This window comes from Antedon mediterranea, chromosome 1, assembly GCF_964355755.1.
Source record: "Antedon mediterranea chromosome 1, ecAntMedi1.1, whole genome shotgun sequence".
NCBI lineage: Eukaryota > Metazoa > Echinodermata > Crinoidea > Comatulida > Antedonidae > Antedon > Antedon mediterranea.
Genome location: NC_092670.1, coordinates 19,403,316 through 19,430,045, shown reverse-complemented (window position 1 = coordinate 19,430,045; position 26,730 = coordinate 19,403,316). Strand labels below are relative to the sequence as shown.

The 26,730-nt window shown below is 33.1% G+C and overlaps 3 protein-coding genes across 3 annotated transcripts; 1 reads left to right on the top strand and 2 right to left on the bottom strand.

The window, feature by feature from the left end:
• Positions 1 to 577: 577 nt before the first annotated feature.
• Positions 578 to 5,032, bottom strand: LOC140047680 (uncharacterized). Its single transcript, XM_072092720.1, has 7 exons — positions 4,880 to 5,032; positions 4,248 to 4,644; positions 3,666 to 3,872; positions 3,413 to 3,547; positions 3,008 to 3,079; positions 2,302 to 2,537; positions 578 to 2,005 (listed from the first exon to the last, which is right to left on the bottom strand). Exons 1-7 carry the CDS (start codon positions 4,957 to 4,959, stop codon positions 1,855 to 1,857), a joined length of 1,278 nt encoding a protein of 425 aa, XP_071948821.1. The 5' UTR covers positions 4,960 to 5,032; the 3' UTR covers positions 578 to 1,854.
• Positions 5,033 to 5,147: 115 nt separating this feature from the next.
• LOC140060722 (testis-expressed protein 2-like) lies at positions 5,148 to 21,288 on the top strand. Its single transcript, XM_072107056.1, has 8 exons — positions 5,148 to 5,230; positions 5,655 to 6,807; positions 12,413 to 13,303; positions 13,478 to 13,734; positions 17,221 to 17,337; positions 17,999 to 18,202; positions 18,555 to 18,675; positions 18,847 to 21,288. The coding sequence occupies exons 2-8, from the start codon at positions 5,677 to 5,679 to the stop codon at positions 18,922 to 18,924; spliced, it is 2,799 nt and encodes a 932-aa protein (XP_071963157.1). The 5' UTR covers positions 5,148 to 5,230; positions 5,655 to 5,676; the 3' UTR covers positions 18,925 to 21,288.
• Positions 21,289 to 21,530: 242 nt separating this feature from the next.
• LOC140060729 (uncharacterized) lies at positions 21,531 to 24,759 on the bottom strand. Its single transcript, XM_072107067.1, has 6 exons — positions 24,697 to 24,759; positions 24,111 to 24,221; positions 23,835 to 24,005; positions 23,329 to 23,576; positions 22,895 to 23,027; positions 21,531 to 22,586 (listed from the first exon to the last, which is right to left on the bottom strand). Coding segments are annotated over exons 1-6 (774 nt in total). The 5' UTR covers positions 24,699 to 24,759; the 3' UTR covers positions 21,531 to 22,477.
• Between the last annotated feature and the right edge of the window lie 1,971 nt (positions 24,760 to 26,730).

Genomic DNA, 26,730 nt, shown 5'->3' with positions numbered 1-26,730 from the left:
TGATAAGATGTCAGTGGTGTAACACAGAGGGCTGAGCCCCCTGGTTTAGGAACCCTAAGTTGCCCTCCAATGCTGGAGGCCTTGGTTGTTTTTAGCCTTTTTCGACATATTTTAATGCCTATTTTTTCCCCATGTCACTGCTTAGGGGCTCCCATAAGCTCCGGAGCTCCTGGGTTTAGCCAGTGAGTGAGCACTCATAGCCATTATGCCACTGCTAGATGTTTTTATCTCATAATGCCGCATTTTCTCATTTTATCATCTCCCAGTGTATTGATCTGGGTATGTGTTTTTCAAATATAAAATGTTAACAACATGCACAGGCAGTTTTCCCCCTCCCTGCTTATTGAAGAACCCACATTATGTAGAGTGAAGTTAAGTCTACAGCAGATTCTAGATGCTATTAAATACTACATCAAACCATAGACGGTATTATGAAAATCCTAAAAATATTGCCATCTATAATGTGTGCCAAAGGCAAAAATTGTGTTGGCACTTCATTATTTCACTTACTAAACAACGCATGAATGGATTATAAACATTATACAAACCGATATTAATAGCATATTTTTTATTTTCTTATCAATCTAGAGTAGTAGAAATTATAAATGTATACATATCAGGAGATTGTTTTGGTTTATCCAAAATATCGGGAGAAATTGCATTTTAGCGCGAGATGACTCAAAATATCAGGAGACTCTGCTTAATATTAGTAAAATTTTAATATTTTGGCACACATGACGTTTATTTTTTACAATTTTGTATTTAATTATTTAATCGCACTCTTACTACAAGACCAGCCATTTCAGGCCGGAATAATTCCGGCTTATAATTGAACAAAAATCAAAATGGTGGACAACCTAAAAAAAGATAATCACTAGAGACTTAAGGCAAGTCTAGAATGAAATATGCGAACAACAATTACAAACGTCATAGCTTACAAATGATCAATTCTTTAATAACTAAATTATGGAAACAGATCATAACAAGTGATAGAGGGCAGTATACTGCCATCAAATGAACAATCACACTTTACCAAAACATGATACAACTACTGTACAAGTATTTTTACCAATATCTGGAAAACTTAAAAATACTGTATGTAGTAGATTTCTCTGTGTATATTATATCATAAACAATACCAATTCCAACATAAAAAATATGCAAAAGAGATTGATAGTTAATTAAAAAAACTTAAATAAAGGTAAATTGTTTAATACTGTCGAAGAAATTTCAACTGATATAATGGATATAAAATAAACCTAAAAAACAGACTTCTTATTCATAATAATAATAGGATGTAAAACATTAATATTAACTAGAATAAGAACATTTATAAACAACTGGTTTTACAAAGAAAAGGTTGTTAGTACCATAGCTAGTACCACAGGGTATTTTATCCGGTAATATCACCTGGTATAGTGAGTGTCACAACTTCCTCTCCCACCCATCCCCAAAGTAACAATCTAATAAACGTTTGTAAAGCCAACTCAGCCTGATTGCCTTGACTCGTCGGAGTTATCTGAGTTGAATCCCGACAAGAAATCTTGAGATAGCATCAGGCGTAGTTTTTAGGTCGTCGGGAGAACATTAAAAATGTTTGATTTTCTCCCGACGAGGTTATTTGTCAGACAACGCAGTCTGAGTTGTCCTTTACTCTAAATGCTTTTTATTTATACATGGCATGTCACCCTCAAATCCCTGTTGTATGTACATTGTATTCACATCTGAAGACATAACCTTTAACCTTATTTGCCATCATGCTTCTAGTTAAAGTCTGTCATGATCCTACTATCAGTGTGTTGAGTTAATACTGGCTTTTCTCAACTGCTTTTTTAAACATTATAAACAAATATCTTAAATTTTCACAGTGAATACAACTGGTTTTGTAGGTTCGTTTTGGCTGGCAGGTGATTTGAATAGTGCTTTATGGATTAAGTTGGCTTCTAAGTCATCAGATCTCATCGTTCCACTGGATTCTATACCAGCACTTTGAGTTCTTGTATATCTGGAAAAATGATTGTAAGCGAAGGTTAGTAAAAGGCCTTGTTTTTTTAGGTGTGGGCGTGCGATCACTCATCTAACACACTCCTAAAATGCCTTTTGTGCCATTTACACTTAAATTTGGTGTGTGAATGATACGAACAGCATCCCTGATTGTGTGCAATTTTTCAGAATATGTATGCACTTTTCAGAAGAAAAGGCTTAAATGGGAGCAACACCCTAGTTTCAAATCTATTTACAAGAATCACATTCTCATTAGATTTTACCATTGTACTTCCTTAAAAACATTAAGAGACTCACTTGAAACGATCACTGATTGGTCTACTAGGTTTTGCATCAACGCCTGCTGCTGAAGATGATGATTCAGGAACTGTAGAGGAGTCTAATTTACACTGCATTGGGATTCCATCTAATTCCCTATTATTGTAGATGTTAATGGCTTCCAAGGCATTTTCACGGTCAATATAAACAACCTCTGCTACACCTTGCTTTACGAATCTAGCCTTGCGAAGAGGACCAATTGCACCGAAAAGTTCCTAAATGTGAAAAACGACCCATTATCATTTGATTTATCATCTCATTAAAAAAACATGCACAGTTTATGATACAAGATATAATATATACAATTTAAGTTTAAAAAGACAGATACAGAGATGCAGGATTGCCCATGAATGTCCAGACTTATTTCCAAATCAGAAAATTTATGTTTTATGAGAGGGATGCGAGTTGTTTGTTACACAATTATTTTCTATTGGGTAAACATATATGGGTATCAAATGAATTGTACAGGAATTTAAACACCGATTATCAACTTCAGAAATTTATGTTATAAGAGAGGGATGTGAGTGAGTTTGTCATACAATTTTGCTAATTGTATGCATCTATACTCATGGGTTATCAAATGAATTTTACTTGAATGGTTTTAAACTACAATTGGAAACTGTCCTCCTTTTAAAGCACTTAAAGTTAGGATTCTCTAAAGCTCTAAATAGTTTTCCTCTCTCACCTTAATGTCCTCTTCTGTAACACTGTAATGCAACTTTGTAACATATACTCTGGTACCTAGTGGGCTTAGACGCTAAAAGAGAACACAAGCGTAATGTTAACATAAAGCCTTGTCTACACCATCAAAATTTATGCGACAACAAAATGTGATGTGCCTATAATGAACATGATGATGTCATATCACTACCATGTTTGGGCATATCATTACTATATTTGGACAAATCACACTTCACAATTTTGTCAACTGGTGACAGAAACAGTATACTAGGCCGACAATGCTGCATTGCAGTGTGTATCAATATACAATTTGTGGTTATCGGTTTTTTTTTTCAATCTCTAGAAACATTCACAAATTCAAGGCTTTAGATGGGCAAGTGGGACTTCAGTGTGAGATGGTTATACAGACCTGTGTTGCAGGTTGCCTTACAACTGGAGGTGGTGCTTGCACTGTCTTTCTGATCTTAATAGTTGATGGTGCAAACTCTTCATCATACTGTGCACTTCTCATACTACTTGCAGACTTCAATGAGCCAACAGGCATCTGAAACCAAATAGGAAGGCCTTTTTTTTTCAATACAACGAAAATATTTATATCTTTCTCACGGATCACTAGGTATTCTCTCTTCTTCATAAAAATAGTTTGTCAAATGATTACGCACCCTACTACTGACACTATCATTTGATGTTGTTATCACCATTTTGCCGACGTCTAATTTCTGTTTCCCCGTTAATTGTTGGGCTTTTGGTGACGTTATTTGCTGCCTCCTGGTAACCTGTAGACTGCCAGATTTAGTCTGGAAAACTCCTTCTGCTGATTTCCGCTTCCGTGCCAGTGGATTTGAAATTGTTACTGAAGGAACGAGCATCTAAATATTTAAGATATTAGTATTCATGAAAATAGAACTGTATATTAATACGCTCAATGTAAGGTGGATAAATGTTGATGTAAAGTTTGTGGTACACCATGTGTATATGATTCTGAAAAAAGCTGTTGAAAAACGTTTCAATCAATACAGTAGTTCTTTTCTGAACTATATACATGTAGTGTACTGCAAGCACTAGAATTACATCAAAATATTTATTTCACCATGCAAACCTTTAAAAAATGTTTAGTATTAATTTAAAAGTGGCTTTGTAATCTAAAAGTTAAGATGGTGTTAATATTTTAAAATGCAAAGGGAGTAGTTATTTAACCAGGTCTTATAAATGTACAAACATGAGTCTTTAACGCAGTAACCTACCTTTGACGTATTAATAGCGATTGGTTGTTCAGTAGTTGTTGGGGTTACAGAATTCTCAAGACTTTGTTGCCGTTTTGCTTGTAGTTTTTGCCTGGCATCAACTGAATGCGCTTTCTTAATTAGTTTTACCCTGGCATCTGTTTGTCTTGCTTTTAAGTTTAGCTTATCTCTTGCATCTGTAATGTTCATAGGTACTGCTTGAGATATCGCAAAATGTAAACGTCCAGTATTTTGGCCCCTACCAACACCTTTTTTTATTCCACCACGACCAACGTTTGTTTTGGCATTGCCTCCTCTACCACGAGCGAATCCTCGATTGAAACCTCCTCTTTTGGAACTGCCTCGTTGAAATCCACCCTGATGAATTCCTCCACGCTGACCTCCTCTTGTTTTCCCTCTACATACATGTAAAAACAATATTATTGATTATACTCATAGTCCATACTCGTCAACTCATCAAGAAGAGTTTACAACAACAACAACAGTAGGCTAGTATTCTAGTAGGCCTAACCTAGTAGCCTACTATCCGAGATGATTAGGGATCAATCCCTACTACGGCTAGATAGGGGCCTACGTACTAGTCTAGGCCTCTAGGTAGGCCTAGTCTCTAGACTTAACGTCGTAATTCTCACCTCCCTCGACCACCAAAATTCTGTTTCTTTTGGCCAAAAGAACGCTTAGACTTTATAATGTCATCTAAAGACCGATCCATGTTAACCTGAATTTAATTTTATCATGAAATTGTGGTAAAATTTAGCAAGAGAGAAATTAATATCACCAAATTAGCCTCGTCTCGCGCGTTGTGTATTTTTTAATGTACGTTGGTGGCGCACTGCGCCAATAACAACTTTTACGAACGTTGGTGTCGTGCTATAAATTTCGTTTGATACTTTTTTTGCAGAAAAAGAAAGAAAGACAGCAAACCTGGAAAATGTATGTTGATTTATGCGTGTTTCAATTCATTAATATTTTTTCCTATGGAAGTAAGTTTTACGTTATTTAAAGTGTGTGTATATTTTTAATTACATAATTCCATAGGCATATAAGAGACTAGAGGTATGCTAGGCCGTACGTAGGCCTTACTCTACTTGTTTGGTTATTAGTAAAGTCCCGTAGTGTTAGGCCTACCTTTGCCATTGGAGGTAACTCTGGGCCTAGCATTGGCAAGCTGTCTAGAAAAAGGCTAGTCCTACTCATAGATTAAAACTCCTCCTCTAGGATAGTCTTTATTAGAATGCTTACTTAGGCTAGGCCCTAGCATAGGCATAGTAATGTAGGCCTACTCTGTAGTAATATGTGAGACAAATGAACCACAATTTAAAAAATATTTTTATTAAATCAAAACATTTTTCAAGAGGAATATATTTTAATATTTAAATTCTTATAATTATTTTTGCATTGTCTTAGCTTTTTTATAGATGAAGTAACAATGAGTGAGAAGAAAGTAAAACCACCTCGTCCTCCAGCTCCCACGTCATCAAAATTGAAAAAACAATCAAAGAAATCTCAACAGAATGGACCAAGCTTTTCATTCCGTTCGCTCAAAGATGCAGACAGTGAAGATGAGCTAACAAACAATAAAACAACAGAATCAGGAAGTCCAACTAAAGATTCTATAAAAGAAGTAATTGATGATCCTTTAGGAGCCTTCAAGAAAACAGAAAAGAATGATAGATTAGATTCAGATATCTTTGATTCTGCAAGAATTAAAAAAAGAGATGCAGAAAGGAAGCAAAGAATAAAAGAAACAAAGAAAGTTGATACCGGAATTATTAAAGTCACAAATGAGGTCATTGTTGTTGATGATGTTAATAATTTTTCAATTCCTTCGGAATCAAAAGAAGCCATTTCTGACCCATTGACATTTGTAGACAAGCTTCAAGATGACCAGAGAAAAAGGGATGCAGCGAAAAAAGAGGAAGCAAAAAAAGAGGAAAGACAAGCTCGATTGGAAGCTGCTCTTTACCCAAAAGAGACTGACTCTGGTGATCTTAACGTTGATCCATTCTACTACAATGTTCCTACACCTTCTGAGGTTCCAGATGAACCTCGACGTCCAGAAGGTGCCATCCCACTTTCTCTTTCAGGATTATTAGAGAAGTCTGATGAAAGTGACAAGTCAAAAGATCTGAAAAAAATAATTAAAAGAACCAAAGATTCACCACCAAAGACGCCTAGTGAAGACAGTTTTTCAGAATTAGAAAAAGACATCCTTTCTGATGTGGAGAGTCCTGATGGTAGACCATTAACCAATGAGGAGTATGTGGCAACGTTTAGTGTGGCAAGAAAGGAAAGGGTAATCCCAAAATACAGACTTACTCTAATGTCCGTAATATTCTTCTGTTACTTTATATTCCCATTGCCATCTTATCTGGTGGGTGTGATCACCGGAATGGTTGTATCCTTCTTTTGTCTTCTCTTTGCAATATGGGTGTCGTTACCAGACACTGTCAGAGAGTCACCGGAATGTCCTGATATTCAAACACCATTGATCATTCCTGGAGAAAAGATGTCGGCTCCAAAGGCACGAGCAAAAGAACAAGAGAAAATCTTCCATCAGGTAGGTTGTTTTTTTATGTTTATTCCTTAACTTTCTATCAGTATCATATTCTTGACATCATTTTGAAATTCATGTCATGATTTTTTCATATTATGTTGGATGATAATGATGCAAATGTTGCAAAAAGTTTCTATATAAATAATGCTACTGTTTTAAATGTGTTAGGTCACAGCAATGTAAAAATCAAGTTGTGGCCTTTGATTTTTCGTCAAAATTTTGTCCTAAAAATGATTTGTAAAGGTTGGGGCAGGCTCATAATTGAGAAATCTCAAGCCAGGTCAGTAACTTGACATGTATGTGCATACATTAAAGCTGATCATTACACTCGGTAAACATGTATAAAAGTTAATATTTTACTGCAGAATATTTGTTTATGTTTTAAAACAGGATGTTACTTGATTGGATAGTAAGAAAAGAACAAATACTGTAGTTCACTAATCTCTAAATTTAGCATTGTTAAGCTCTATCTACACTATCAAACAAGTTTGACAAAAAAAGTGTGATGTGGCCAAATACAGTATGGTAGTGATATGCTTAAATTTGGTAGTGATATGACATCATCACATCAAATTTTGTAACAAATAGTGTAGTGAGCTTTAGATTGTTAACTTACTAATTAACAAGTTACATATTGATGCTCTATTTGGTTACAAAGTTCATGCCAACAACAAAGATGAGTCATCATTTCAGGATAATTTATTGAATATATTTGTTTTTATTGTAAGAAGATTGGCAATTGGTGATATGGACAGTAAATAAATTATAGTTGTTGCATGGTGGTTTAGATGCTGCACTGATCCATGTGGGTTCTGTGTTCAAATCCTGTCAGATGTCAGTATTTCTCGCAATAAAACCTTGTTTATTTAGTTGTTTTCAGATTCAGGTTTCACTTGCCAGTCCTTGGCTGTGTGCCAAAAAATCTAAAGCCTGTTTTCCATTTAGCGAATACATTCGTGCGAATCAAACATTCTTGAGTTCTGATTGGTTGCGCATTTTCTGACGTCACAAAAATTAGATGAAATTGTTAATACACATGCGCATAAGTCAACACTTTTGATTCACGCGAATAAATTCATCTAGTGGAAATCCACCTTAAATTTAAATGAAATAATAGTACATACACTACACAGTATGATTACAAAAACTGTTTAGTTTGTTGATCAAAAAATGTGCTGGATATTCTATTCACCTCATTTAACCTCATTCTAATATTAAAATTTCAATTGCATAAATGATAGATGATAATATTAATAAGATCATAGTGCAACCATACTTTAATCAGTTGTTATTAACAAAGCTACACTTTTGTAGTTGTGCAAAGCTACACTTTTGTAGTTGTGCAACAACCTGTGTGTAGTGTATACTTTTGTATGTGTGCACTGTGTTTGAGTGTATTTGTTGATTATTACTGTTGAAATTGTTTCTATGGAATGGTTACTGAATAGCCTTTTTAAAAATGTTGTTTTGTGTATTTTTGTTTTTCTTAAATTTTATATGAAGTCCTTCCTTTCCTAACAATGATGTTGTGGAAAATATTATATTCTTGCCTGCCTATTTTTAACCAAAATAAAAAAGAGTGCAAATTGACAATAGTTAGCAATTTGCACTGGAATTTTCATACTGTACAGTTATATATTTATTGAGCAATAAATCTTTAAAAGTCCTATTGATAAAATGATAATAAAATAAATAGATTAAATTAAAATTATCATTTTTGATGGGTAACAAAATTAAGGTCATGGCGTTTAAAAACCAATATTAGATGACCCTGGTACACATGGGCAGTAAAAGGTTTTTTTTAGAGTTTAACAATGAAAATTGGATCTAAAAAATCATGTCTAAACTTTTACAGTTATAAGCGGAGGTCAAAGAGCTAGTTTATCCGTTCTCTCAATAATAATATTCCCTGTTAATTTTGTTTTTACATTTTTAAAAAAGGAGAGAGAAGACGTACAAATTTGTATCTTGGAAATTATTACTGTAGTTGTGCTTGCTTGTGAAAGTTCACCAAATTATTGTATAGTAGATCCTCAGTATGCATAATCACACCTTAAACAAACATAAATGTACAAATCTAAGGTTTTAATTTGACAATTCAGTTATATTGTTGCAATACCTGTATTTATTATATTAAAAACTTAATTACTGAATATCTAATGCTACAGTACAGTATATTTAAAGTTCGCTATGATCTATCCAGCTCTACGCTGCATGAAAGTCAAACAATGGCGTTATTGTCTGCTAATTAACTGGTAGACAGAGCGTGAATGATATAGCGTGAACTAACCATGCTTTTATTAAATCTATTACATCTGATCAATATTAAACAGACTAGTATGAATTGCGATACACTATCACGATGTTTGTGTGTTACTTCTATTGAATATGAAACGTTAAAGATAGAGTATTTAACTGTAGATTACGAGCAAATTCAATGATAATATGTAGAATCAAATTGTATTTATAAACCAAACTTAAGTTTGGGGATAATTGTAATGTAACCGAATAATATTAATTCCCAGTCTTTCGCATCTTCTTCAATCATCTTTATCATATAACTTGATAAACTATTCATGGTTATTTTCATGGTGGTGGTTCCACAATTTTAAAATCAAATGAGAACAGGGTGTGTAAAATGAAGTACTGTACTTGAAGAGGTCGCCCAGTATAATTATAAACATATAAATAAATAAATAAATCTAGTCTTCTAGGATACGGACTATATACCGTAGATCCAGTGTACACTCTAAACAACCTAGTACACTCTAAACAACCTAGTACACTCTAAACAACCTAGTACACTCTAAACAACCTAGTACACTCTAAACAACCTAGTACACTCTAAACAACCTAGTACACTCTAAACAACCTAGTACACTCTAAACAACCTAGTACACTCTAAACAACCTAGTACACTCTAAACAACCTAGTACACTCTAAACAACCTAGTACACTCTAAAGAACCTAGTACACTCTAAAGAACCTAGTACACTCTAAAGAACCTAGTACACTCTAAAGAACCTAGTACACTCTAAAGAACCTAGTACACTCTAAAGAATCTAGTACACTCTAAAGAATCTAGTACACTCTAAACAACCTAGTACACTCTAAACAACCTAGTACACTCTAAACAACCTAGTACACTCTAAAGAACCTAGTACACTCTAAAGAACCTAGTACACTCTAAAGAACCTAGTACACTCTAAAGAACCTAGTACACTCTAAAGAATCTAGTACACTCTAAACAACCTAGTACACTCTAAAGAACCTAGTACATCTTTTGAGACGAGTAGGGGGTTATGCACATAGTCACTATCACAGCCATTGATCATCCCTGGGCATTGGAGACCAGTCTTTGACTGAAGAGGTCACCCAATATAAATAAATTAATTTAAAAATATATATTATAAATAAAAAAATCTAGTCTTAATATCTGTGCGCCATTTTTTTTAATGCTTTCAATAGCTTCATAAAGGAAACACAGACAAAGAGGTGAACAAATTCATATCTCATTGTTTATCATTTGTGCTTTTATAAGGGTAGACAGTGCAAATAGAAAACTGTATGTATAATGTAATGGTTTGTATACATTAGGAAGTCATAAAGCAATTGTGATCACAAACATATTATTTTGATATTTTGTTTATTCATTTGCTTTGTGTTTGCAAATAATAGCTATCTTTAAAAAAAGTACAGTATCTTAAAAATCTGTTTTTTTTATAGTTTTGCTTTAAATGCTATGGTGCTTTTAAATCAAGTATTTGATGTTATTATTTGTATTACTTACATTGGTGTATACAGGAATAGAATGCTTATCATTAATGTGGAAGGCATAACTGTAATGCATTTTAGGTTAAATATTTTATGTCCAACTACTGTACGATACATTTTATAGAGTTACCTATAAACTGTATAGTAAAAACATTATACTGTATGAGGACCATAGGCATACTATACTAATAAATAAACATACATAATATTAGAAGACAGGTAGTGAAGAACTTAAAGTGATTCTAACAGTGCAGGGCAAATTGTTCACCGAATTTGTTAAAAAATATTATTAGTAATATTAATAATTAAAAATAATAACCTGAAATATAATGATGAATCACATAGTTAATGGCAATCAAATACATTCTCGCATTGATCTGTTTAACACGCTGCGATATGGTGCACGACTGAGTTGGGGAGAAATTGACGCATCTGATAGTGATAAAGTGGGCCTCTCCATGCCTTTTTAGCTTATGTTGGTCGTCTATTTATTTTAGTTTTTCTATGACATACAGTAGTAGCATAGTGAAGGTGAAAGTTTAAATTCTCTACTCGTAAGTGTTTAGCTTAAGCTAAGCAATATACAAACATACATCACTGCAGTATTACAGTCAGACAATGTGACTACATTAAGTATAATAATAATAATATAAATGTTTATTTTACACAAGTTGGCTTGTTTCTATCTCAACACTCAATTCAGATTAATCTATCAGTAATGTTGACAGACAGACAGACTTACCTGCTGTTAAGAATCTATCTGATTGAATCTTAATGAAATTGATATGACATTATGTAGATCTTTAATTTCATCTCGTTTCTATTGGATTAAGGAGCCTGATGAAGTACAGTACATGTGTGTACGATAATTATGATGATAATTCTATGAAATTTTCTTAAACTCTGTCTACACTTTATGTGAAACAATGCCATATACATGGCTGCAGTCGCATACTCAAGTTAGTGTTGACCGACTGACCAACCGACCGACATAGTGAGTCTGTAAAGTCGTTAAACGCGACTAAAAAGTGTGATGTGCGCAAATATGGTAGTGATATGACATCATCATGTCCATATATCACATTTGTTTGTCACATAAGGTTTGGTAGTGCAGACCGAGCTTTAGCAAATGTATCAGTTCATTAACTAATAACATGTTGATGGAAAAAAATGCATTACATTAAAAGATGATTGTTGGATAGCACTTGTAACATTTACAGGACAGTATGTTCTGATTAAAATGTTATGTAAAATATATTAACAGGTTCTCAATTTTGGAGATTATATATTATTTTAGTAGTCTTGGCATTATTGGTCTTAAATGTACTTTTATAATTTTTATGCTGGGCACAATTTAAGGTTTTTTAGCAGGCCTAGTCTCTTCAGATGTGTGATTTCGATCACATGCTTTATATGTTGGTAAAATGTCATTGATGAGGTGTGCCTTTTTATCATACATACATTTACACATCAAGATACAAACAGCACACAAACTTAATTTGTTGTGAAGTCCAATTTTGTAGCACACCTGCAAATTAAAGACAAATGTTTTGCTACATTTTTGTATTTAATGTTTAGGGTTGTTAGAGAAAGTGGTCTAATCTATGCTTTCAATCTTTAGTATTAAAATTTGTTTTTGGTTGCATTTGACTTTGTGATGTAATGTATCCTCCATACAGCATTGTTCAACATAAATGTAGTAGTAAATGATTAAGGTCTATGCTCATAGCGAGTACAGACTAATTTGCTATTTGTACAGTATTCCTTGGCCACATGTGCCTAAATACATCAACAAAAATAATAAATAAATTGTGCAACATTTTGTCTTTGTTAGGGATGGATGAATGAGCTACCCTATGAATATGACGCTGACACGTACCATATACAACAGACACACTCTGTTTTTCTACGTCTAGACGGTACAGTTTTGCGTTTGCTTCAGCCAAAGGTCAACATTCCAAAACGAGCCATGTGGGATGAAGCTCTTCCAAAAGCTGTATTCGAACATCAACGTCATTACGATCTACGTGGAAGCAGCGTATTTTTACTCCCAGATGGATTAGTATCAAAACGGACGTGGAGCAAGAAATACCCGATTTGTATCAAATTCGAGAAAAAAGATTCTGATTTAAATACAGATGTTAAACCAGTTGAGGATAAAGAGGATAAAGTTGACAGTGATTCGACGAAAGATCTACAAGGTTACGAGTTTATCAAAAAGGATGAGATTAACACTAATGTAATTTATCTGTTCGCGAGAACTGGCCGTGAGAAGGAAGAGTGGTTTTGGAAGTTCGAGACGGCTTCAAAATATAAAAAAATACGAGGCAAAAAGCCGATACAGACACTAAACCGACAGATTTATTTGCGTGGGAGTGAATACATAAAAGAGGACGGTACTAAACACCTATCACGATTAGAACCCGAAGATTTAGCAAGTCAGAAAGGCGCCATGGATTTTTACCGCTACATTTCTAAAATTTTACCAAAGGAGAAAGAAAGCACACCTCAATCAGTGAATGTGACATCCGGCGGCGTTACGTATGGTTCATCTTCACGCATGAATGCTTCAGCAAATAAAGTCAGTCCTGACAGTGGTTTAACCGAGTCTCCGGTGTCATGGGTCAATGCACTTTTAGGCCGTTTCTTCTGGGATTTTCTTCGCGAAGAATATTCTAAAGACTGGGTGAAGAATAAACTGCAGAAAAAGCTTAGTAAAATCAGGGTAATTATTATTTTTCACTTTGTTAAAAATGTATGCTATATTTGTGCCTCACTTACTCAGATAAACTGACAATAGCTCTTGCTAGAGATGATGACATTTCCTTGAACACCACGTCAACATAATGGACTAATCAAAATATTGTAATATACATTTTCTTTATCTTATTTTTTCCAGGTTCCAAGTTTCATAGATGAACTGACCATTACAGATATTGACCTTGGGTTGAACAGTCCGCTATTACGTCGAATGTCGCGCCCCCATATCGACGAAAAAGGGATTTGGGTGGACTTGGATATTGCATATAGTGGTTCATGTTGCATGACACTTGAGACTAAAGTCAATCTATGGCGACTGAAGAAAGGAGCGTCATTAGAACGAGAATTGGAGGAGATTTCACCCGGTATGCGCAAAATGAGCCAGAAAAGAGAGCGGTGAGTGGTTTAATTACTGTGCTGTTCAATCTCTCCCCACAGAGGATCTTGGGGTAAAATGTGGATGGGGTGAAAAATGTATCAACATTTTTCATACATAATTTATTGTGTGATGTATTGGAATTAATCATGTTTTCAATACGATTGACACAGGTTCAAGGTTCTCCTCGACCAACTGTACATAATTCTGATGGTAGAACAATAAGTCTTCCGGAAGAGCAGGCTGTGGGAGGGTGTTACTCCGGTGTTATTCCAATGTTACTCCGGTGTTACCCCAGGGTTACTGGTTCATCTCAGTCAGTTGTGGACAAGCGCGCCATTTGTTGACCTAAAGCTCTATCTACACTATCAAAATAGTTTGACAAAAAATGTGTGATGTGCCCAAATTTGGTAGTTTATATATGATATCATCATGTCCATATATGGGCACATCACATTTTTTTTGTCACATAAAGTTTGATAGTGTAGGCAGATCCTTAGAAGATGAAATTGTTTTATGTCATCTGTGTTACTTTAGTGTATAATATTAATAAGCACATTATAAATATATGCATCTGTAACTTGAAGTTCCATCATTTCAATCCTGAGTTTATCATGGAGTTATCGTATCATGATTTTAATCTTAAATGCAATTATAAACATAATAAAATTTAATAGTGGCTGATTATTATCTGATGTTAGTTATACAAGTCACGATTCAACAGGATGACAGGAAACGGTTGTTTATTATGTGCAAAGCCAAATCACATGACCTATAGGATCCTGTATTATGAGAACTTAATTACATACATTTTACTTTCATTATTGCTTACTTTTCCGCAATCAGTTTTGATTTTAATTTTTATTAAGTCTTAATTTGTGTTCTTTCTAACAAATTCTGTAGAACTTCTGACAAGAAAAAAGTTAATAAGGATGATGACAGGTAGAACCGAATCATTGAAACATTTCACTGTGACAAACAACAAACCAAAATATTCCTATGTACAATACAATCATGTGTTTTCTGTATTGCAGGTTTTAGATTATTCCATTTTTGTAATGGGGTACAAGTATAGACAAATATCGCTTTAATTCAAAGCACATCAAATCATTTCATGTTAAGAGGATGTACAGTATTGTACTGAAGCAGTGGAAGGTTTTAGAGGGAGGGACATCATCCACCCCTTACTTTCTTCCCTATAATGTTAAATTATTTTTATTATGCAGTAAAAATATAATCAAGTCATTTTTTTCATAGTTATAATGTACATATTATTGTTATTATTTGTACATATTCGTTTTATACCTCTTCCCTCCACCCTCACTTTTTTAAATTTCTGGGTATGCATATGTTTCCTCTAGTAAAGCATTGTATATACTGTGAAAGTGAAACCATTGAGATGTAAAACATCATACCATTTTCCTGTTTTATTAGAGCTTGATAATTACCTTTACCATTTTCCAACAAACATATTAAATATCAATTTGTTCTTTAAATAAACTTGTTATTTGATACCATTTTTATTTAAATTCTTCAGAAATGTGGACAAGGATGATAATACCCAATATAATTTTGATGATGACAGGTATAAATATAAATTCATGAAATCATTTATAGAAGCGCCAACAACTACTACAGTTTCATTTATTTCTCATCAATTTACACTTTACAGTGGCCATTAGTTATTCCTCCATACAGTACTGTACTTTTTCTTATACACAGTGATTTCCATTTATAAATATATTCTTTGATCTTTTTGAATGTTTCAACATGGATCATTTTTACATTCAAATATAAATTATGAAAAAAAATGTGTTTCGCATAATCTTGCTATTATAATATATATTTCTAATTTTTACTACGATTATAAACATCTGTAGAATATGTTTATTTTTTAAAACCATAAAATCATAAATTGTCTTGTATTAAAAATTTTTACTTTACCATTTAGGATTCATATTTTTTCCATATATTTTTCAATTAAAAACATTCTGCTGTTTAAAGAAGGTTTTTGCATTCCATAAATAGTGTTAAATCGCAATACATTTCATTATGGATCATATAATTTTCAGTGGATATCAATTAACATTCTTCTGTTGTTGCATTCCATAAATAGCGTTAGGTTGCAATATATTTCATATGGATCATATACATTTTTTGGATTTCAATTAAAGGAAAGTTGTTGCATTCCATAATAGCGTTAAGTCGCAATACATTTCATTATTTTATTTATTTATGGTCAAACAATAAAATACAGTTAGAGTACATGCTTTGAATTTATTTTTGCTTGTTCAAAGTTATAAATTCACATAAAAATGAGGTTAAAATTTAACATGATTAAAATTTGGTTCGTTCTTCAAAATACAAACAAGATTGGTGTGTGTTAAGCTCTGTCTACACTATTAAACTTTTTGTGACAACAAAAGTGATGTGCCCATATATGGATACTTGTGATTTCATGGGCACATCATACTTTTTGGTCAAACTAGTTTGCCTAATAAGGTATAGCATAAAATGATCAACGTTTCCATGTTCCATTTAATTTCCTCCTTATGTAAAGTATCAATATTTCTTCAATTCCATCGTTTGATTCCCATCATGTGATAAGTCATTATATTCAATTTGTTTTGCATTTGTGTATTTTGTTGTACCTGTTTATATTAACTTTCTGAACTACATACAATAAGAGATATATCTCTGGTGGTCTCAATAACAAACAACTAGTGCTAAGTATGATGTTAACAATCATTATTAATCATTGACTTATATTTCATGCTTCCTTTTGTTATGACTCTAATGGTTTTCTAGCTTTAAAACATGAAGAAATACATCCTTGAGGCTTAAGCATATCAGGCTTTTTACCATCACATGACACTGTGCTAAAATTAAATTTCCATAGCTTGAGTTTGTTCCATTTTATGTCATTGCTACATGTTTTGGACATTATGTTTTGTTGTGCTGGCAAATAAAATAAATCTGTTCTAATAATTACAATGATTCATGCAGAAAATCTGCCAAATAGAATGTTGGATCGTTCATGTTGCTAATTAATTATCTGTTCTGTTGGTTAATACTTCTATTTTCTGATATTTCTGATACCTTTCTTTATTTTATTATACCATTCTTAGTTTATGGATTGTAACTTGAACAAATGCCAATAATGTTTAAGGATATATATATTTTTATGTGTTTGATGCTAAGTAACTGAAGACTCAGATATGTTGTTTATCATACTTCTATTTATGGATATGATATAGAGTTGGATTTTTTAGTTAACATGCTTGGTTAAAGAAGATGGAGATTCAAATGAATAATTTCACAAGCACAAACACTTAAATTCACACAAATTATTTTGGGGATGCCAAAGAGGTTTTTTTGGGAGAAAGTAAGGGGAAGAAAAAAATGTTATTTCATTTATTTCAACTATATTTACAAGCGTAGTCTATCCAGATTAAGCCTACTTCTTTGCTCCATTTATATAAACATTGGTTACTTTATTTCATTAGGCAAAACACAGCAGCACTGAACAGTGATGAGGAGGACAGTGCGGAATCTTCAGATGATGATGAGGATGAGAATCAATCAATGGCTGATGGTGGCAGCAGCAGTCAGGAGGCAGACAGGTATATGTAAAATATGTTCAACTATATAGGCCAATTTACACATACGAGTGGTAATGATAATACAAATTTAGAATCTATGTTATTCCTTATGACCATTTACACACCATTGTAAATTTACCGATGGGCGGTTTCCGTTCAAGATAGATAAATATTCTGCGTGGGACAAGCTCCGCAGTTTTATGCTTACCATTATCACTTGTCCAGGTGTAAATTGGCCTTAAGTTAACAAAACACATATTAAATGAACATCAACATGCTGTATATGCCACACACACAACCTGGTATGGCATACCCATTGGTGGTTGATGGTAATGCTTCGATGTTTTAGTAAAAGGCTTTCTTTAAAACATTATTGCGGCCTCAACGGGTTGACCACACTTTCCCCTGATATTTTGTTTTTCCAAAAACTGGTAATAACATCTCATTCATTCTTAGGCTCTGTCTACACTATCAAATGTGATGTGCCCATATATGGACACGGTGATGTCATATCAGTACCATATTTGGGCATATCACTACCATGTTTGTGCACATCACATTTTTTTTTATAGTGTACACAGAGCTTAATAGGCTAAGGTTGTTTTGCACATTAGGTTTTTTAAGCATTGGTACATACTAAACATATCTATGTATTTTCCTCTTTTTTTTTGTTGTTTCATAGTGGAATAAAAAATTCAAGTAAAATATTAAGATTCGTGAACAAGATTGCCAGCTCTAAGTATTTTCAGAATGCTACACAATACAAGTACGTAAAAAAAGCATTTGATGAAGTCTCCAGTACTCCTATCTTGCTCCGAGTTGAGGTGAAGAATTTACACGGAAAGTTAGCTCTTAACATACCGCCACCACCAACAAATAGGCTATGGTAAGTTGATGTAAGATGATTGCACTTTTAAGTGCAACGACATAGGCACAATGCAAGTGAGTTGACCAATCACAAGCGGCAGTTCAGATGATCTCTGCATCGTGATTGGTCAAATTACTTGCAGTGTCTTCCAAGTGGGAACTAAGTTAAAAGCCATCATATAATATATATTATGTGAAGGGTGACATTTTGTTGTTGTGGTGAGTTCTCAAACTGTCCTTAAATGTTCACTATCTGAGTAGTCACTGTCTCCAGTAGTGATCCCATTTAATAGTTTTTAGGTACATAGGCCTAAATTAAACAAAATAATCAATTATGTAATTTGATGTAATATAAAAACTTGTTTTTGCAGGTATGGATTTCGAGGAAAACCCAAACTATGGTTGTCTGCCAAACCAAAATTGGGAGAACGCCAAGTAACCATAACACACATTACAGAGTTTATCGAGAAAAAGTTAGAGTTAGAATTTCAGGTCAGTGAAAGCAATGTTATTTGAACGTGGCATTTTTTTTATAATAATGATAATAATATTTATTTGGTCACTGATGGAGTGAGAATAAGCTTACGAACAAATAGATTCTGCACTCACTCCATAATTTACTTAAAACCATTTTAATTCCACAATCAATACTCTTTATTTCAGAAAATATTTGTGCTTCCGAACATGGATGATCTTGTCATTCCCATCATGCAAGGCGAGATAGAATCCAACCGGTTTTGATTGGTTAGTAAATTTAGTATTTCTGATTGGCTGCTGCAGTCATGTGATGACATTCCAGAAAGAGCAGACAATAATTCTGTGTGGATCAAATTTTAATCCTTGATGTTAGCTTTTGCAAGAGAATTTTGTTTTTATAAGATTATTTTTTGACCAAAGTAATCAATTTATTGTGTAATGTACCTTTTTTTTTTACATAATCAAATATCCAATCCATAAAAGCATTTAAGTGTCATTTTAATCGTTCATTTATATATTAATATTTATTTCAGTTGGTATCACTGGGTGTTTAACATTGAGTATAGTATGCCGAGTTAGGTCATATGTATCTGTAAGGGCAGTGGTATATATTTTACAGGTTAAATTTACATGATACTTTTCATGGATTACATTACATGGAATATTATTTATTACATTATCTATTAATTGGTAATAGCTGGTTAAATTTCAACTAATTCCAATAACTAAGTAAGTAACTTGTTATTTTTATAATGAAGTATATATGTATACTGTATATATCCTCCAAGACTTTAGCTCCTTTTATCTACCCGTCATGTGACACTGCATCGAAAATAAAACCATAGATTAACGCGTAAGGTGTGTTTGCATAGTTGCTGTATGTATTGGCCGGAAGAAAGCTTTCGCGTAACCAGTTTACACCCTATGCAGCATTTAAATTTGTACATTACTCGCTGACCAAATTAGTATACTTATTGCGCAATACACAGAGAATAAATAGCACATCTTACAGGCCTTGTCTTTTGACAATTATAGGTGTGCTGTTTTTATTTTGGTGTGTAGAAGTTTACCAAATTTAAGCGCATTGTAATTCGCACTCCTCAAGGGCAGTTTAGGAGTGTGTTAGGCGAGTATTCGCACTCGCTTGCCTTAAAAGACAAGGCCTGATCTTAGAGTTTGTTTTAGTCGGTAACATATTCGTAAATAATGCGTAGTACTGGCAATAAAAATGCAATGAGTTTGCCTTTTATAGAATAATGAATATTTTGCCTTTATGCTCTGTTTTTAAAATGCTCTCAGGACTCCGTTTTCATATAATTCCATTTATTGATGATTTTTTGACAATGTGCTTCTTTTTTTATTGTTAAATATTATCTTTCGTTTTATGCACCAAACAATTTCCATCTACACTTTTCAATTGTTATTTTTATGTTTGAATTTTTTGCACTTTTTATTAAGTAAATTTAGTACTTTATGTATTTATATGTAATGATTGAATTATATATATGCAAATTATTTTATTCTTTCTATATTAAAACTAAAAGCATGCCCATATATGTGCAATAATCATATAATGATGATAATTATATAAAAGAAATTATATTTGAAAATCTATATTTTATTCATTATTATAATTTTTGGCTGTTTATGTTTTTGGAAGCCTCTTTTACACAAGACTGTTTTTATTGTAGCTATTATAACTGTAAATAATTAAATATGCTATACCAAAATCTGTGCTGTATGTATGGCATGTAATAATGACTACATATCCACCTACTATTATAGAATAGCACGACTTATATCCAATCAGATAAACAATAAATGATACGGATAGGTGTGGGTGTGTGCCACTCTCTAAGCAGCCATAAACATTTTATTAACATTTATTTGGTTATTTACTGGCTATGTACTGTACTTAGTCTGGGACATACCCAAATTTATATGACTAGATTCCTCTATAATTTCCCATCTGGCGTTGTGAAAGCCAGTTCCTCTCTCTGTATACCAGTATCTGTCTCCAGAACATCAATGTATGCGAGTGCTGGCCTTCCTTGTTTTGCAAATCCATGTTTTGGCTGCCAGAGCGGAACATCTGAAATCATTTCTTCTTTATGGCTATGTTCTAATTATACTAATATCATTTTTTTAGTTATGTTATACCATTCTAAAAATTCCAAAATAAAAACAGTTGTTGTGTTTTTATATGTACTGTCTGTAAATGAGTTCTGTAGCCGTGACAACACACCTTTTTTTAGTTGTATGGATTGTAATGATGCTATACTAAGTGTTAATAGATTGCTTTAAAGAAAATTAATATTCTTCTCCACGACCAATCATAAAAGTGCAAAGAAATTTGTCCAATTATGTGCGTGTGTGAAAGGGGCTTCTAAATATTATGTCCTAGGAGAAGATGATAGCAATTTGTTAACTGCCGCTTATCATTGTCAACACCATAGTTATTTTGTCTAAATAGTAGTAGTACAGTATATACTAAGACAATTGATATATAATGACTTTATACAGTGATACCTTTGGCATATCACATGTTTATATGATGCTAAATGATATTGTCTATGTTGTAACATATGGTAATATTCAGGCAATTAAATTGATTATTCTAGTATGATCATCAGAAATATATTACAGAAAATGTTTTATATAGATGTTTAAACCTCTATTTGTGTTGATACTCCCTATTTTGTTTCACCTCCACCACTTCTACCATAATGTTCTATTCGTTGTATATGTAATAAAAAGGTTGCACAAAGAATAAACAGTGGTGTTTTGTTTTCATTTTGTACACAATTTAATTACACATTTTTAAACTAATCTGAAATTTTGTAATGCATTACACGGTTTAAATAGTCTAGAAAAAAAAAATCTGAAAAGATGCCTAGAAAGCAAGTTAGGGGAGTGGAATGTTAGTTGTTGCAGTCAACATAGCCAGATATCCTAAGTAATCCCTTCTGATCAATCTAATAAGCCCTTAATTTTTTGCCTTGTTTTGAAATGGTCGCCATTTTGAAAAAAGGCAGAAGAGATTAATTAGGATAACAGTATGTTGACTGCTTCTACCATTCCATTCCCCCTAATTCATTTTTTTCCTAGACTAAAAGTGCATGGTAAATTAATATTAGCAAACATATCAAGTCAAAAACCCATTTGTTTTTCCAATAAAAAAAGTTTAATACTAAAAACGGATTAAAACACTACTTTTCACACCATTTTTTACTGCACATTATAAATTAATGATACGTTTGCCTTCACGTTTTAAAATCGACCAAGACGTAGTGAGAATTAATTAATACAAATGTCTTGCTTAAATGACACGTTTTAGGGAGCACATGAATTTAAATATGTTGTAATAACGTTCCATTTGTACTACTAACATCTACACATTGCCATTCAATTTTGTTTGTTGAAAACATAAAGTAATAAATCTTGGATTACATACAGCAGTAATATTTATATACTGTTACTATGCCAACATTATTTTTAACAATTTATTTACATATCCGGTATCTACAATTAACATTTGACATAGAAACAACAGGTCTACATGCCTTGCTAGATACGAAAAAAAGCACTAGTATCTTCTGTGTAGTAATACAGTGTCCAAGTATATTGTTCTTTTGTAGGATTTGCTTTTATAGTGATTTAGTCAAATTTGTTATAGCTTCATTCACTCAACCTTAGAGGTGTCTTTATTGTTCCAAATAGACACCACTTTTTGTCCCAACATCACAAAGAAAATAACATTTAAAACTCACTGATATTATTGTACCAATGATGATTTGAAAAAACATTTAAAAAAAAATTAACGAGATGAACTTGAGCTAGATCTACTGTAACGCCGCCTTCGGTTTGCTGGTGACCTTGAACGTGACCTTGATCTTCTACGTGGTGATCTGCGTTTAGGTGGTGACCTATTAGATAAAATAATAAACAAAATTGATAGCATATTTATTTTACTATAGATTGATCGATCACTTTATTTCAGAATAAATATTCCATATATACAACAATACAAAACAGAAAATCGCACTAAAACAGATTTGAAGATCGTAACAGATAGTTCGTAGTACACCCCTAACAACATAATTTTCACTATTCAAAACTCTTATTCTAAAACCATAGACGCACTTGCTTAGTGTAAAAGATCACAGTTTGTTTAATATGTTGCTGTGGACATTCTAATTACATTAGTATACGAATTAATAATTTATTGTATTACCTTCTTCTCCTTGGTGGTGACCATCTTCTTCTTGGTTGCTGGAATCGTCTTGGTGGACTCCTCCTTTGCATTGGTGGTCTTGGTCTGGGCTGTAGCACAAATGCAGCGGTCACTTCTTGTCCATCAATTTGGCCTGAACATAAAGATTATGATTTGTCGTATTTATGTTATTCTTTAAAATATTCTATTTAATAACTACTATAATTAATATTTTAATGATGCTGGTTGTCAGTGGCGTAACAGCTATGAGAGCTTACTGGCTAAACCCAGGGGCCTTAGTGCATGAACAGCCTCAATACAACTACCCAGCGTTAGAGGGACCCTTAGTGCTTTGCCCCATGTGCTACACCACTGCTGGTTGTTCTATATTTCCATATTTTTCCATAGTGATAGTCTAGTCTTGTTTCTGTAACATTATACAAATTCTATCCTACCTCCATCCATATGTTTCATGGCTTTTTCTGCATCCTGTCCATTCTCAAAATCAACATATCCAAAACCTTTTCCAAATGTGCCATGGCGTCTATCTGGAGGCAATTCCACACTCTTTACGGCACCATACATTGAGAATATTTCAAGAAGATGATCTCGGTTAACATTTCTAGTGAGACGGCCGACGTGGATGCGAGTCGGTTTCGGGGATGGTGTTCTTTTACGTCTTTTTGGTGACTTGGACCTTGATCTAAAACGAAATGTTTTAATTGTTAAAAATGTATATAATTTGGTGTAATTTTACACCTTAAAAATGGTGCATCTTCTGTCTATCTTTACAGCATACTTGTTGAACACATCATCATGATCCTATACTGTGCAGAACCTTGTATATTCGGTCACCAAAAAAAAAAACAGGTGTCTAAAGCCCAGTCACAATACAGGCAATAAATATATAAATAAATACAGGCAAGAGCACAATTTCTAGCTGTTCAATAGTGATACTAACTTTGAGGCCTTTTTCTTTGTTGGATCTTTGCTATGAGAACTACTGGAACTTCCACTGCTACTAGATCGAGATGAACTGGAGGAGCTTCTGGAATGTGAACTACCAGAACTTCTGGAGCTGCCAGAGCTGCTCGACGAACCAGATGAGCTTGATCGACTGCTGCTTCCAGAACTAAAAGAAAATGTCAATAATGTTGTAAATTATACAATGATTTAAGAAAATACTATTTCTATTATGCTAAAAAAAACTGAATAAGCGCACTTTGTGCACACTTACCTGCTGCTACTGGATGAGGCACTAATACTTCTACGTTTCTTGTCTCTTGCTCTCTCCTTTTTAGCGGAATCCTTCCTACTTCGACTCCTACTACGACTTCTGCTTCCTGCCCTTTAAAATTTAGTGATAGTCAGATTAAGATTGAATGCAGTATTAAAAAGTATGATTAATTTTTTTTGCTCAAATTCAAACTATTATAGGCCTAGGCTAGTATCATTCATAAACAAATAGGCAAAAAAGACCGTCAACTGTCTAGGCTGTAGGCCTGAAAGTTTCCAAGTAGTTCTTCTATAGTATGTTATGATTGCCTCATAAGATATACGATATTGACCTTGCTATTTAATAAATTTTATTAGCTAGGCCTGTTAGGTAGATACTTTAAGGCCTAGCGTCGACTACACCAGCTCGGAACGCATTCGTTCGTATTACGATGCTGCCGGTAAATCAGAGTCTAATAAACACTATGTGCAATGAAATTTTTAAACAAGTTCATATAATAAAAAATAGAAATATCAATTAAACTAATTTCTAATGTAAATATGAAAATTAATTTAATGATTTATACGATAAAAAAGGATTGACTTACATGTTTCAGAAATGCTTAGCTTCGTAAAAATTGTAAACAACGCTCTTTCGGTTTTTATGACATGATCAAAGAGGGCGCTGTATCAGTTGTATGTATGATGTGTTGGTGATGCTCCTCTTTTATCAGGTATATAAAATATACCAAATTGGCTAGTTGAGAATTCTCAACTATTACCGCAGTACGCCTGTACGACGAAGCCTACCGGTATAATGGGATAGGCTGATTTCCTTGTTAACTTAAGGGGTAATTTAATTACTGAATTATGATTGGTAGTAAAGGAAATTTACTGGAATCCTATTGGATGGTAAGGTGGCAGTAGGACCATGTCCATCCCATTGCAGTAATAAAGTTGAGCCACCTGCGACCATTACAATGTCCTACCATGCTAATGTAGGAGTGGGGAAATGTTATGCTTACTACCGTTTCTTTTAATAATTTAGTACAATTAATAAGAATAAAGAATACACTTAACAATATACAACAAATAACATTAATGTACGATGTACCGTAGTTTAACACTGTTCTCAACTATAGTCATTTTGGTATACTTGAGCACATTGATAAAGAATAGGATAAACTTAACAATATACAACAAATAACAATAATGTACGATCCCGTTTAACACTGTTCTCAACTATAGTCATTTTGGTATACTTGAGCACAGTGATAAATAATAGGATAAACTTAACAATATACAACAACAATGTACGATCCCGTTTAACACTGTTCTCAACTATAGTCATTTTGGTATACTAGAGCACAGTGATAAAGAATAGGATAAACTTAACAATATACAACAAATAACATTAATGTACGATCCCGTTTAACACTGTTCTCAACTATAGTCATTTTGGTATACTTGAGCACATTGATAAAGAATAGGATAAACTTAACAATATACAACAAATAACAATAATGTACGATCCCGTTTAACACTGTTCTCAACTATAGTCATTTTGGTATACTTGAGCACAGTGATAAATAATAGGATAAACTTAACAATATACAACAACAATGTACGATCCCGTTTAACACTGTTCTCAACTATAGTCATTTTGGTATACTAGAGCACAGTGATAAAGAATAGGATAAACTTAACAATATACAACAAATAACATTAATGTACGATCCAGTTTAACACTGTTCTCAACTATAGTCATTTTGGTATACTTGAGCACAGTGATAAAGAATAGGATAAACTTAACAATATAAAACAAATAACATCAATGTACGATCCCGTTTAACACTGTTCTCAACTATAGTCATTTTGGTGAACTTGAGCACAGTGATAAAGAATAGGATAAACTTAATAATATACAACAAATAACATTAATGTACGATCCCGTTTAACACTGTTCTCAACTATAGTCATTTTGGTATACTAGAGCACAGTGATAAAGAATAGGATAAACTTAACAATATACAACAAATAACATTAATGTACGATCCCGTTTAACACTGTTCTCAACTATAGTCATTTTGGTATACTTGAGCACATTGATAAAGAATAGGATAAACTTAACAATATAAAACAAATAACAATAATGTACGATCCCGTTTAACACTGTTCTCAACTATAGTCATTTTGGTATACTTGAGCACAGTGATAAATAATAGGATAAACTTAACAATATACAACAACAATGTACGATCCCGTTTAACACTGTTCTCAACTATAGTCATTTTGGTATACTAGAGCACAGTGATAAAGAATAGGATAAACTTAACAATATACAACAAATAACATTAATGTATGATCCAGTTTAACACTGTTCTCAACTATAGTCATTTTGGTATACTTGAGCACAGTGATAAAGAATAGGATAAACTTAACAATATACAACAAATAACATCAATGTACGATATCGTTTAACACTGTTCTCAACTATAGTCATTTTGGTGTACTTGAGCACAGTGATAAAGAATAGGATAAACTTAATAATATACAACAAATAACATTAATGTACGATCCCGTTTAACACTGTTCTCAACTATAGTCATTTTGGTATACTTGAGCACAGTGATAAAGAATAG